The 14,803-nt window shown below is 34.9% G+C and overlaps 2 protein-coding genes across 3 annotated transcripts; one reads left to right on the top strand and one right to left on the bottom strand.

Moving 5' to 3' along the window:
• The first annotated feature begins 2,277 nt into the window (after nucleotides 1-2,277).
• On the top strand, nucleotides 2,278-5,126 carry LOC143538242 (heat shock protein 90-2-like). The gene is made up of 3 exons (XM_077031844.1): nucleotides 2,278-2,458; nucleotides 3,000-3,141; nucleotides 3,216-5,126. Exons 1-3 carry the CDS (start codon nucleotides 2,336-2,338, stop codon nucleotides 5,048-5,050), a joined length of 2,100 nt encoding a protein of 699 aa, XP_076887959.1. The 5' UTR covers nucleotides 2,278-2,335; the 3' UTR covers nucleotides 5,051-5,126.
• A 221-nt stretch (nucleotides 5,127-5,347) lies between these two features.
• On the bottom strand, nucleotides 5,348-7,376 carry LOC143538230 (calcineurin B-like protein 3). Of its 2 annotated transcripts, none has more exons than XM_077031836.1 (9): nucleotides 7,351-7,376; nucleotides 7,118-7,275; nucleotides 6,924-7,009; nucleotides 6,786-6,845; nucleotides 6,585-6,693; nucleotides 6,444-6,496; nucleotides 5,694-5,774; nucleotides 5,501-5,613; nucleotides 5,348-5,436 (listed from the first exon to the last, which is right to left on the bottom strand). In XM_077031836.1, the coding sequence occupies exons 2-9, from the start codon at nucleotides 7,239-7,241 to the stop codon at nucleotides 5,379-5,381; spliced, it is 684 nt and encodes a 227-aa protein (XP_076887951.1). In that variant the 5' UTR covers nucleotides 7,242-7,275; nucleotides 7,351-7,376; the 3' UTR covers nucleotides 5,348-5,378. The 2 variants fall into 2 exon arrangements, with proteins under 2 accessions (XP_076887951.1, XP_076887950.1); XM_077031835.1 differs by having other exon boundaries at nucleotides 7,118-7,278.
• Nucleotides 7,377-14,803: the final 7,427 nt, after the last annotated feature.

Genomic DNA, 14,803 nt, shown 5'->3' on the forward strand with positions numbered 1-14,803 from the left:
TAGGATCTTGGTATTAGAACAAAGAAACACTCGGAAAATCAATCAGACTTTGGGGCTTCATTACTTGCACGTACTACGAGAAAACGAGTCTTCGGTTCGTCGAAACGATAGGGCACGATTCCCTAAGCTATGTATGTGTTTGTGAAGATGTTTTTGGGATGAGGAGAGCTCAAACCCGTAGCCCCCCTTTATAGCCAAAATTTGGCTTCCATCGCGTATGGCGATGGAGCCAGCCACAACCGTCGCGATATGCGAAGCCGCAATTTTCGCCGACCTGCCACGTGCTGACACGCGGTTGCACACGTGTCATAATGACTTAGCGTGGTCATCACGTATCACGATGGTCCAATGGTTTGGCCATCGTGTAGCGCGACACCGCTCACGTATCGATTTTTATGAGGATCCATTGCGTATCGTGATGGGTCTATGATTGTCCCGTCTCGTAGCGCGATGGGTCTGAAACTTCAAAATTTTCATTTTAAGTCCCTAAACTTTGAGAATTGGCATTTTTGACTTAATCTCGTCGGAAATTTTCGGGATGCTACACTTGATAACCCGTTTAAAACATTTTCTTATAGCCCACCAACCAGATTAACACGTTTAGAACTTGATTATCATCTGTCAACCCTTTGACACACTTAGATAAATGCATTAAACACACGCATTTGGGTTACATGATTAAGTGAGCACATGCTAGTGTTAATGCTTTCAACGTATATAACAATACTAATCGTGCTAGGATTAGGCAATTCAACTTGTCAACCCATTAACCAACACAATCGATACCTCTTATTTAACCACATATTGTCAGGCCACTTGTATTACACATACGGACGACAATTTATGTAATTTCAAATATCGATGGACCACCCATATAACATAGGCTTCTGGACGTGCAGTATTTGAAACTCAAAATACCGTCATTTTGATCGTCTAATGAAAGGCAACAAACCCAAGTTCAAATACTAAGGGTTCCAACAATTTTTTAAAATAAATAAATAAGATGTCATCCCACAGTGACAATCATGTAAGACTGACGGTCCGCCAAAGTTTGTAGATACATGGATGGATTCACTCATATTAGGGCACATATTATTTTTGGGGGACTTCTTTAAAACTAAAAGAACTAAATAGCGGGGCAAAGTTATACTTCCTAGGGGTATATACATACAATAATAGAAAGTGAAAGGGTTATTTGCATAAATTATAATAATAAATAACGAATTCATGTAATTTAATGGGTCTACTAACAATACATATAGAAGAATCTAGAATACAAACCCTCTTGGCTAACCAACTAGAAGTCATTGTGCTTGGATTAGACAAGTGAACCCGTCAACTCGTTAACTGACACAATTAACACCTCTCAGCTAACCAAATATCGTTCGTATCGCTTGTATTACATAGATTGGACGACAATTTTTGTAATTCCAAATATCATTGGACCGCTCAGCTCACATAACACAGACGTGACTTGCGGTATTGGAAACTCAAAAAGCTGTTGCTTCGCTCGTATATGGAGGGGCTAAGTGGAAATATCCATACTTTGTAAATAATAGAAAGTGAAAGGTTATATATATATAAAAAATATATAAATAATCGAAGTTTTATATAATTTACTATAAAACGATTACAATAAAGTGGCAGGCAAACGGGCAACAAGATGCGCCGCAACCCCCTTTTGAACAGCAAAGCCAATCCTGCTAAAAACGAAGCTTTGAGACCTAGAAGCTGAAGAGGTTCCGTGTACGACGCGCTGAACCCTACTCAAAAATTTCACAGCCTCTGGAGCCAGAAAACCAAATGTATCAAAGGCAAATGGTAGAAAGACATGTTGATTATCTAAACAAGCTTTCTCGTGTTTAACAACTTTGCCCGATTCAGCCTTCAACGCAGCCTGACCCACAACAAACCCACGGTCCCTGAGCCCAACAAGAGGAGACACTCCTGTAAGATCCACACAGGCGTGTTTCCCCCCTGCCCACCCGAACACAAGAATATCAGCTGGTCGTAAAGTAGACCTCCCTTCAATAGGATCCGTGAGAAAGTTAACAGGAGCCTCCTTTTTAGCAGAAATCCCTGCCCGTTTAAGAACATCACACAGAACATCCCTAACCAGCTCATGTCTGTATTTAAAGCCAGACAATTCTTTGCAATGCACCGCAAAAGAAGAAAGTCGGGTCTACTACTAGCAAAAGAAGGATCTAGAATAGAAAACCCTAACCCCAGGAGGCATTATATAACCTCCTTCCGCCTCCCTGAAAGATCTCATTCTCATCTTCATCTACTTATACTTACTTCACCCCCAATTGCTCTCTCTTTCAATAATCCATCAATGGCTGACACTGAGACGTTTGCCTTTCAAGCGGAGATCAACCAGCTGCTGAGTCTCATCATCAACACCTTCTACAGTAACAAGGAGATCTTTCTTCGTGAGCTCATCAGTAACTCTTCCGATGTAAGCCTACTCTTTCTTAGATCAACCAATTTATTTTATTTATTGCCCTGTAACTGTGATTTCGATACTATTTAGTGACTAGCTGCTGTCTGATTTATTATAGCTATGGCATAAAGAAAGATAGATGATCTATAACCATGACCTAATTATGTTTATGTTTATTTTCTCTCCCACGATTTTTCATCATGTATTTTAGTCTACTTTATTATATACCAGTTTACTACCTGTTTATAGCATAAGATGATAGATAATCTAGGTTATTTTATGGCTATAGAATTTGCTTTTTAGGGCATGCAAATGTCTGCAGTATGAGACAACTTATTTCTATGAGGGGATTATAGTTTGTTAAACCCTAGTTCTTTTTATGTTATTAATCTACCGTGCTGAAATTATGATTATCAGCTTTACAAACTAGGCATAGTGCCTGTTTACATGTTTTCAAAATTGTTTGAGGATTTAAATATACAGCGATCAATACTTGTTGAGATTTCTACTCTATTATATTACTTTCTTAATATTTAATTATTTATTATAATTATAGGCTTTGGACAAAATCCGTTTTGAGAGCTTGACAGACAAGAGTAAGCTAGATGGACAGCCAGAGCTCTTCATCCACATCATTCCTGACAAAACCAACAACACATTGACCATCATTGATAGTGGAGTTGGAATGACCAAGGCTGGTAAGTAACAAAAATAGCTCTTGGTTATTAAGTTTTGTGAAAACAGTGTTCTGATATATTGTTCATTGTTTCAGATTTGGTGAACAACTTGGGTACCATTGCAAGATCTGGCACCAAAGAGTTCATGGAAGCTATTACTGCTGGTGCTGATGTTAGCATGATTGGGCAGTTTGGTGTTGGTTTCTACTCTGCTTACTTGGTTGCTGATAAGGTTGTGGTGACAACCAAACACAATGACGACGAACAGTACGTATGGGAGTCACAAGCTGGTGGATCCTTCACTGTTACCAGGGATACATCTGGTGAAAATCTTGGCAGAGGGACCAAGATGACACTTTACTTGAAGGAAGACCAGCTTGAGTATCTTGAAGAGCGTAGGCTTAAGGATCTGATCAAGAAGCATTCCGAGTTCATCAGCTACCCAATCTCTTTGTGGGTTGAGAAGACCACCGAAAAAGAGATTTCTGATGATGAGGACGAGGATGAGAAGAAGGAAGAGGAAGAAGGAAAGGTTGAAGAAGTTGATGATGAGAAGGAGAAGGAAGAGAAGAAAAAGAAGAAGATTAAGGAGGTGTCACACGAATGGGACTTGGTTAACAAACAAAAACCAATCTGGATGAGGAAACCTGAAGAGATCACCAAGGAAGAATATGCTGCTTTTTACAAGAGTTTGACCAACGACTGGGAAGAGCACTTGGCGGTTAAGCACTTTTCGGTCGAGGGTCAACTTGAGTTCAAAGCTATCCTCTTTGTTCCCAAGCGTGCTCCGTTTGATCTTTTTGACACCAAGAAGAAGCCAAACAACATCAAGCTTTATGTCAGAAGAGTCTTTATCATGGACAACTGTGAAGAGTTGATTCCTGAGTACTTAAGTTTTGTTAAGGGTATTGTTGATTCCGAAGATCTTCCACTCAACATTTCTCGTGAGATGTTGCAGCAAAACAAAATTTTGAAGGTGATCAGGAAGAACTTGGTTAAGAAGTGTATCGAGTTGTTCCAAGAAATTGCTGAAAACAAGGAAGATTACAACAAGTTTTATGAAGCTTTCTCCAAGAATCTTAAATTGGGTATCCATGAAGATTCCCAAAACAAAACCAAGCTTGCTGAGCTTCTTCGTTACCATTCTACCAAGAGTGGTGATGAGATGACCAGCTTGAAGGACTATGTGACCCGAATGAAGGACGGTCAAAACGACATTTTCTATATCACTGGTGAAAGCAAGAAGGCAGTTGAGAACTCCCCATTTTTGGAGAAGCTAAAGAAGAAGGGGTATGAGGTGTTGTACATGGTTGATGCTATTGATGAGTACTCAGTTGGTCAGTTGAAGGAGTTTGAAGGTAAGAAGTTGGTTTCTGCAACCAAAGAAGGTTTGAAGCTTGATGAAACTGAGGACGAGAAGCAAAAGCAAGAAGCTTTGAAGGCTAAGTTTGAGGGTTTGTGCAAGGTGATGAAGGATGTGTTGGGCGACAAGGTTGAGAAGGTGGTTGTTTCTGACCGTGTGGTTGATTCACCGTGCTGTTTGGTTACTGGTGAGTATGGGTGGACTGCCAACATGGAGAGGATTATGAAGGCTCAAGCTTTGAGGGATTCAAGCATGGCGGGTTACATGTCTAGCAAGAAGACCATGGAGATTAACCCCGAGAATGCTATCATGGAGGAGCTGAGGAAGAGAGCTGATGCTGACAAGAATGACAAGTCGGTTAAGGACTTGGTTTTGTTGCTGTTTGAGACTGCTTTGCTTACCTCCGGATTTAGCCTTGATGAGCCCAGCACTTTCGGTAACAGGATTCACAGGATGTTGAAGCTTGGTCTCAGCATTGATGATGATACCGCTGATGACGACAATGATGTGCCTGCTCTTGAGGAAGCTGATAATGATGCCGAGAGTAAGATGGAAGAGGTCGACTAATTCTAATCGGTGTTTCTCGTTTATGTTTAATTGTTATCGTTTTGAACTATTTTAGTTTCGAGTGTTTTATTTTTGTTATTTCTATGAAATGTTTTCGTTAGATTGAGAATGAATGATCAATATATGCTTTGGTTTATAAACATGTCTTAAAAGCAATATTAGAAGTTGAAAGCACAAAAACAAAAACAAAATTCTTATTTCATGTCTAAATTAACAAATTTCTATGAAGCAACAATATGTGATGTTTATGCACTTAGAAACAAGAATGAACTCATGAAGCCATAACCCGCCAGACTAGCGGCTTGTGAAAGTAAACAAATTGCGCCTTTTACATGTCTTCGACCCGTGAATGAAAAACAAAGCTCGGGAATGTTGTCGTTATGTCCCTGTGTCATTAAAACCGAATCAGAAACAATGTTTTATAAAATCAGAATGATAATGAAATCTTACTTTAGATATTGGAGGGTCATGTTTTTTAAAAGGGAAGGGTGTCTCAGGACAAGGTTTCTCCATTCTTCTTGGTCTATTTTTCCATCATGTTTCGTGTCAGCTTCTTCAAAAGTCTAAAAACAAAGTACAAACTAATCATCCAGGGTTATAAGAAGCTGTTTCTAGAACTAGAAAACAGTAATAACTAAACTACCTTGTCAATGATACTCTCTATAACCTCGTCAGACAAATTCATCCCTGATTCAGCAAGTGTAGCCACCACCATCTGTTTCACCTGCATATTCATTGTTTCACATTTGGTTTCAATGACTTGTTTGATGAAAATGCTACTAACAGAAATTGACCATTAAGGGCTACTTTCATATACACCCTTCTCAGATATAATATTTCTTTTAACCCTATTTTAATTTTTATAATATATCCAATCACCTATCGAGGACTCAACCTAATTTTTTTTTAAATTTTGAAACATTGCAATTTACTTCTTTTAGTAAATGTGTTTTATATAGTGTAGTAATAGTATTATTTATTTAAAGATTATCTTTACAACTTTAGTTCAGAAATCATGTATTTAAACGCTTAAGGGTGCAAATCTAATATTTTAGGACAGATATTACTGATAGATAAATACAAAATTTTAAAGTTATAAATGGGCGGATATGAGATTTTGAAGTTCGAGTAAAAATAAGGGTAGAATGATCATGCTATGAATAATTTTTATTAAAATGGTTTACGATTTTTAAAATATTTTCTAAGGGTACATAATAATTTAAGTTTATATTGGGTATATACGATTTTTCATATCTAGGGATATATATGAAATTCACCCTTCTTAACACTGCCTATTTTATCCCATAATCATTTTTGGCCAAACCTGTTCTAACCTGTCACCGACCCGACCCCTAACACATCTGGCACCTGTGGCTGTATGAATACAACTTACCTCCTGTCTCTCTATGAAACCTTGCTGTTTTAGATCATAAAGCTGAAAGGAAACTGCAATTCGACTTGATATGTGTAAGCTTTCACACATGAGAATTGAAGAATAGAACAAGTATTACATGTAAAAACAATTTCAACTTACAGTTGATCTTATCATCTATAGGGGCATTCGGATGAAACACCGAGAGAGCACGAGCAAACTCTTCAAATCCCAAGATTCCATTATGCTTTGTGTCAAACAAGTCAAACACCTGAATTTGGGTAACCCAAAAATCTCTAAACTCTTGTTAGACACCACATTTCACTTAGAAAAAGACTCTCGAAAGTTAAAAATCAACCATACCCGATCAGCAAACAAGCTCTCCTTTTTATTGGTCTTAAACAATGCCAACTGAAACTTTTCCTGCATTAATATCAAGCAATCAAAATCAATTTCACATTCATACCAAATCAAGTTTCAAACTTCAAAGTTTAAACAAACCTTATTAATCAACCCGTCATCATTGACTGTGCTACTACTTATCTTCTTAAACAGCTCATAAAGGGCTTCTATTTCACTTACACTAACTGCATTACACAAGAAACAAAAAGACCAAAGATACTTCATGATGTTTAATATCACCAAAAAAACGTATGCAGACACATTTATTTTAGTATATTAGGTTAATTACATACAAACTGTTTGGCTAGCAAGAACCGCAGGATCATCAAGCCCCTGTGATTGTTTACTCAATTCAAGATCGCAGCAGTAAAGCAGGGAAGCACATAAATGCTTGATCCCTTCTAAGCACTGAGACATTGCAGTCGTTGTACATCAAAAACTTCCATATCTGCTGCTGAAAAGAAATCTACATATAAACATGATAACTAGATAGAGATAATTCAAAAATATGAAATGCACAAATAACCTTTTGGCCATTTCCTGTTGCTGCTGAAAATTTGGACTCAAAACAAGTGCAGCTGAACTATTTCTGTTGGAAGTACACAAACAAAATAAGAATCCTAATAATCTCAAGATTGTAGGCACTAATTTAGTTTAATGTTGTTCACTAGAATGGACTAAATCATATACTAGAGGTGTTTGGGTTGCTGACTAAGGGCAGAAACTATAGCACAGATCAATCATAAGTCTAGTCTAAAACAACTGATTAAGATCAATGAGTTTCACAATCAAAAACATTACTAACAATTATAGAGTTGATGCATCGAAAAATATTGAAATCAATAACAAACGTAAACTAGCAAACGTTCACGAACATAAAATGAACGAACGAGACATGTGTTTGGCTTGCTTACTAAGGGCTAAACTATAGCAGAGATCAATCATAAGTCTAAAACAACTCATTAAGACCAATGAATTTCACAATTAACAAGATTACTAACATTTACGAAGTTGATGCATCAAAGAAGATTGAAATCAATGTTATAACATAATAAACGAACAGACATACATGAACGAACGAGACATGTGTTCATGATCGTTCGCTTAACTAAATGAAGAAAAAAGTTTAGATAAACGAACTTCCTACCAAACAATTCACTGAACGTTTGGTCTGTAAATTAATATACTAAAGGTGTTTGTGACAGCTTGCTTTATCCAGCAAACCAATTGATTGATTAAATCTTCAATAACAACAACAAAAATTCACATCTGAATCTCATCTAACCTAAAACAACAAGACGAATGACCTAAAAGCTCAATTGAATACAATAGAAACTGAATCTTACAAAATCATTCATTCGTAATTAAGATATGATGAAATATTGATTTACAGTTGAGATCTCCGAATGTATGTATAGCACAGATCAATCGCCACTAATTCAGTTTAGCAATTCAATCGTAATCCGAGTACACAGATCAATCAATTTCACAATTACGGAGCAGATGCATCGAATACGATCTGGATAAATCATTGAAATTGAAAGAAAGATATAATAGTATATATATACACATAGAGAGAGAGAGTATACTAACCTCCTTTGAGAATTGAAGATGTGAAATGAAATTGGGGATAGAGATTTAGATTTGAAGCTAAAGCACAAGAATAATATAATAAATAATCCAAGAATCGAATTCAGATTTGAAAATACAAAATAAAAGAGGAAAAAATGAAATGAAGGCAAAGAAGGTGATGGCAATGATTAGTGTTGGGTTGCACGATAATGATATGGGTATGTATGTCTCTGTGTATGTGTATGGGTCACACAGGTGCTTTACACGTGACTGCCAAATACAGAGACTATTATAACTCAATTTATTTATTTTATTATAATAGACGGAGGAGACGGCAATCGAACCCAAACTTGGCCGGTAGATTTGAACGGAGTAATCAGACCGGTGGTTAGATATGGGATTATACTACTTTAAAAGGTTTATTATATATGTTGGTGTGAGACGGCTTATTAGATGATACCTTAACTGATTACTTGCGGTGAAACATTTACGCACGTTGTTGATATGCCTTATATCCGTAAATATTACCTTTTTTCTTGGGGTGATAAAATGATATTTTCATTTACTAATATTTTTTGAAGCATAGTGGGTGTCCGCGTGATGCGGCGGGTATTTGAAAACAAGTCTTGGTAATCACGTAACAATTATGGATGCTCATTGTTTGGTTTAAAATCTTGAAATCGTGGTCGTATTTTGAGTTGGTTTTTATCATTTACTTTCAGTCGGTTGGTCGATTCCAAAATTTTCAAAATGTAGTGAATGGTTTAGTTTGCAGTTTATAACGAAAACCGTCCATATGAAACCAAACCATACTATAAATGTTAATGTTTTTTAATCTTTTTGATTGTTAAGTATTAGATATGTTTTGTTACACACACACACACATAGGGTGAGAATCTTAAGAAAACTTTTTAAAATTGAGATACTTGACAACCATTTTCTGTCATAAAAAAACCCCTTAAAAAGCTATAAAACGAAAAAAAAAAAAAGAAAATCTTAAAAAAGTAAAAAAGCCAAAAATTTTTAATTTGCATCCAAGTTTTATTAAAAATAACCTTAACAATACACATATGTATATTTTTATTTAATCTCGATTTACATAATGTACACATATGTAGATTATCATTTATCTTAATTGTAAATATGTGTATAAGAATAACATGTATAAAATTAAAAAAAATACATATAATACACATATATATGTATAATTTTGATAAACTGATATTTTGTTTCATTTTTTTTATGAAATCGGGATGAAAGAATTTTTTTTGCGTTTTTTTAAAACTTTTTTTGCGTTTTTTTTGGTTTTATATATTTTTTTTATTTTTCTTAATAAGAGTTTTTTTTTGTGATCCAACATGGTTTTTAAACTTATCAATTTCAAAATGGTTTTCACATGATCCCAATCCTGTATATATATTAGATATAGTTAAAATAAAACTTAAACAAAGTAAACTTGACTATTACATCTTTAAATTAACCCAACTCTAATATATTTATTTGTAATATGCATTCTTGTTGCGTCTTCTATTAAAGTTTACCATTTATGTGGCAAATATTTTCAATGTTCTATTAGAGTTTATCATATTTTGTTGGTATTTAGTTATAATTGATGGTACAATTAGATTATAATTACCTTAAACTAAATTTACTGTTGAAGCTTAAACTGTGAAACCAAACCAGAACCAAATCGTTAGTAATGGTTTAGTTTCAATTGTCCTGTTTTAATTTTCGATAATAAAAAATTCGTTACTAACGGTTCAGCTCATATGTTTAACTTAAAAATATCAAAACTGGCATTGAACACCTTTTGGTAACATATCATTTTTTTTTAAATTATAAAAACTATAATAATATCATACTCAAATTAAAGAGCATAAAAATCTCGTTTTTATGGTGCAATTTTTGTACAAAAACACTAACGTATGAAATAATTATAATCTTTTAAAAGTCGTAGGGGGTGGTTGGTTGAAATTGAAATAAAAAATATAATATGGTTAAAGATGAGGGGGTAAACTTGTAAGTTGGTTGAATTGTGTTTAAAATACAAGTTTACCCCTTTTTATACATGTACATTGTGCATTAAAATGTATAAAACTCTTAAAATTAAGTGTATTAATTTGACATTGTCTCATACATTATGTATAGTATAGATAAGTTAATATATGAAAATAAAAATAAAATTTTAATTTACTAATATTTGGCTTTATATTTCTAAGCATATTCGATGATAAAGTTGTTTATTTGAAATTAAAATAATACAAATGTATTTGAAAATCACAATGAGTATATTTTAAAACTAATAGGTATAGCTGATAAAAATATATCCCAACATAATTTGGGTTGTGTAAAAAATACAATTTTACAATCAGTATGCGACTGAGATTTAAGAGTATCAATCTTAACATATTTTATCTTGTTTGGTTTCCTAATTAAACTATGATTCTCACCCATGAATCCCTGACTAATTACGATTCATTTGAGTTGATTCGAAATTAAGTTTTGTTTGAGACAGGTACGAGTATGAGTATTCGGAAAAAAATCTCATCCATATTTCATGTAAGCCTCTGCTAATTTAAGTTTGGTTTATAGACAAAAGGTGCCAGGACCGTGATTTTGTGACACAAACAAAATGATCGACAAGAATAAACACGAAACCAAAATATGTAAAGACCCCTTGATAATAGCCGGCGGAATCAGCTAGAATCAGGATGTTGCTAATAATAATAAGTAAACTATTAAACAAACACAAGAATTAACTCAAAAGATTTCCATCATATTAATTAGTCATCAACGTACAACGAAAAATTTAGGGTTTTCAGGTAAGAATGTCTGGTGCGGTGCCCTAGAAGAGAATATTCAGTTTGCTCTTGAAAGGTGTGCAAAGGGACCATTTTTAATGGTGCGGTGCTCTAGAAGGTAAACTTACTCGCATAAGATATCATGCTCGAGTTAGTAAATGCTATGCTCGGAGATCCTAAGCTTTCTTGAGTTCCATACTTAGCAATTTCTGAGGAGGTTGAGAAGATTCTAATATTTCTTGTCAAACTTTTGACCCAACAATCTCCCTAGATTGGAACAAGCTCAGATGCATCAAAACACATCTGGATTAATTACACTTTGTTTAAAATACACATCAAAATTTGAAAGCAAATAAATTACATTACTTCAAAAGCAAAAATTACAATTGAGAATTCTGCTTCAAGGGCATTACACATCAAATCACAGAAAAGCATAAATTACAAAGCAAAATAAAATTACAAGTAAGACAACTGATGGTCTTTGAAGCATGATTACCTGCAATTTTAGCCTTGATTTTATCATTTTGTTCGATTTATCTTTATGTTTCTTACTGCAACAGCTCTTTGCTGAAACATGTCAATTTCTACATGGAACAGGTGATCAGCTAGTAGATCCTACTCCATGATGTCAGTTAGGTCACTCACATGTATGTATTCCAGCTCAGAGTCATATTCAATGATGCCCAACAGTACACCATCAAAGTTTCTTAAGAGGAATTTGCCAGATTCTTTCTCATTAATGATATTAGCAGCCCTTCCATTCCTCTGTACTTCACCATTAGGAACTTGCATCTCCCTCTTCATGCTTATATATTCTTTCATTGTTCTTATGGGATTTCTTGTTCTTCTTGGTTGCATAAAGGAGTACTCTGACAGTCTGATGTCTCTTAGTCTTTTGGCCCTTCTTTTCTTTTTGGCATCTGAATATTCAAACTTTCTTGTCTTGTTCAAAAGAGGAAAACCAGCTCTGTGCTGATCTCTCAGATACTTGGATAGTTCATTTTGTTTTTGGCTGGAAAACCTCTCCTTTTGTTGATAATCAAAAAGTCTAAAAGTTACCATCTTATTCAATTGTTCCAAAGAAAATTCTTTAAAGTCATCTTTGAACAAGATAGTCTTTTCAGCTCCATTATTCAAGATTAACTTCAGAGTTTTGTTCCAGAATCAAAATACAAATTAGTTGGTAAGTCCACATTTGTTGGACGTTCTTGTCTTTGTCGTTCAGATCTTGTTATTGGAATGGGAGCTCTGGAGGTTTAAGGCCTGGAACTAGATGGTTTTCTATAAGAAGATGAGGCATGATGTCTTTGTTCACTTTGTGATGCCTCGTACACCTTCTTGATTCTTCCTTTGACTTTAACACCTATGACAGATAATTCCCTCCTCTTTTACATAGAGTGCTTATCATGCTCACTGTTCAATTTCTGGCTTGACCATTATAGGTTCAGGTGCAGCCCTTTTCAATTTGCTCAACTCCTCAGCTCTCTTCAACTCTTCCTTGTACATATTTAACTCTTTCACATAAATTTCTTTCAATTGATCTTTAGTGAATTTGTTAAATTCATCATTTGTCATCCCACGGGCATTCAGGAGCCTCTTCAATATTTCAATTATGTCTGCCTCCATAAATGATTCATCACCTTCCTTCTGTATTTGTTCAGTGTAATTTTTATTTACAGAGGATTTGATGATTTTACCCTTTCTGTTTCAAGCCTTTCCCTTTCTTCCTTTTCTTTTCTCTCCTTAGCTTGCTGAGCAGTTACTATTTCTTCATCTGTGAGTTTCTTTGTTATCAAATTGAACTTTGCTTCAACTTCTTTTCTTGACATGAGTTCAACAACACCATAAGTGAAACCATTTTCAATCAAAAATTTTGTTTTACCCCCATACCTTTTCAAAACTTTCTCTCTTTTCTCTTCTTGCTCCTTTTCCTTCTAAGCATTTCTCTTCCTTTCATCTTCTACTTCTTTAGCTAAAACTGTTTTGAAGATACTTTTAAATTGTTCAAAAGATAGTTTATTCAAATAAGCTGGATCATAATTGATTCTGATGAGAAATTTTCTTTGACCCTCTCTCAACTTCAAGCCTTTATACAGTTTTTCAATTTCATTTGTTGATATTTTATGTATATGATTTGGGTCAAACTTGCCGGATTTTAGAAACTCAATTTGTTTTTCAAATTCCCTTTTCTTTTCTGCCTTCTTCACCCTCTCTTCTTCCCTCTTTTCGCTCACAAGATAATTAAGACCAGCATCATTTAATTCCTTTCTCTCTTTAAAGTTCATTCAAAATTTCAATAAGGCAATGATCCTTGGATCTTGTCTTTTAATTTCATCAAATCTTGCTTTCATGTTCACCATGTGTTCTTTTGTCAAATGAATCTGAGGTGAACTAAGTTAAACCTCCTTCTCTCAGTTTCTTCTACAACGTCATCTTTTTCAGATAAATCATATAAGGCACCAATTAGGTTCATTTTACGCAGGGTTATCAGCCTTTGCTTTGTCAGTATCCACCTCCTTCTCAACAGGTTTTTCCAAATCAGTATGTACACACATGAATTCTTCACCAGGCCTGAAGTGCCTTATTGGTGATGGATTCAGTGGTTCCTTTTCTGCATATTGTTCAGGAGCCACTTGTCTGATTGGAATAACATCAAGAGGTTCATCATTCAAAGGCTTTTGTTGATCAGTTTCATCATACCTTGACTTTTTCTAACTTATTTTATCGAAGTCAGATTATCATGATCAGAGGCAGTTGGCCTTTTTCTTTTCCTGGCATAAACACCATGTGTTATGGTCAGTCCCTTTCCTTCTGATTTATTTCATCCACAATGTTCTCAACCACCTTCTCAGAAATTTTTCACTCTTCATCTAGTTCAGTGCTGAGTCTTCTGCATTCACATTATCAGTTCAAGATTTTTCTTTGCAGCTTGTTCGTGTTCATCCCTTTTATTCAGTTCAATTAGGGATTCAATAATTTCATGGGGAATTTCTTCTTCATTATTTCTTTGAGCATCTTCCCTCATTTTCTTCTGAATTTCAACCTGTTCTTGAAGTAACCTCTGCTCCTTCAACTCTTTCTCATAAATTAATTCATTTATAGCCTCCATTTCATTCAACATTTTGAGTCTATTTTCAAACACCACTCTGGCATCAGTTGATGAATCATCAGTAAAGAGGAATTAATCCAGAAGTTGGCTTTGGAGCATTTATGGGCTGAAGATCATCATTGGTCCAGGCAACAACCTTCCTCTTTCTCATTCTCCTCTCCACATCCTCAGGACCTTCAAGTTCTGGATTTCTTCAAGTTGTGTTTGTGGAGGAATTATGCTTTAATTTAGTACCAATGATGACATATCTTCAAAATCTCCATACATAATTTGTAATTCAGGATCTTTTTCAATTAAATCTTCAAGATCACCATATAGAATCTCCATATTTGCATCATCGTTCACATTTTCATTTACAGTCACTACATTCTCAAGCTCCACAACCTATTCTTCATTCACAGTTTCATTTTCAGCTTCTTCATTTACACTCTCCACCCTTTCTTCTTCAATCACAACTTCATTTTCAGCTTCATCTTCATTATCAGACATGCCATAAG

This window comes from Bidens hawaiensis, unplaced genomic scaffold, assembly GCF_021521415.1.
Source record: "Bidens hawaiensis isolate Kalapana, Puna unplaced genomic scaffold, B.hawaiensis_p1.1 tig00011511_1, whole genome shotgun sequence".
NCBI lineage: Eukaryota > Viridiplantae > Streptophyta > Magnoliopsida > Asterales > Asteraceae > Bidens > Bidens hawaiensis.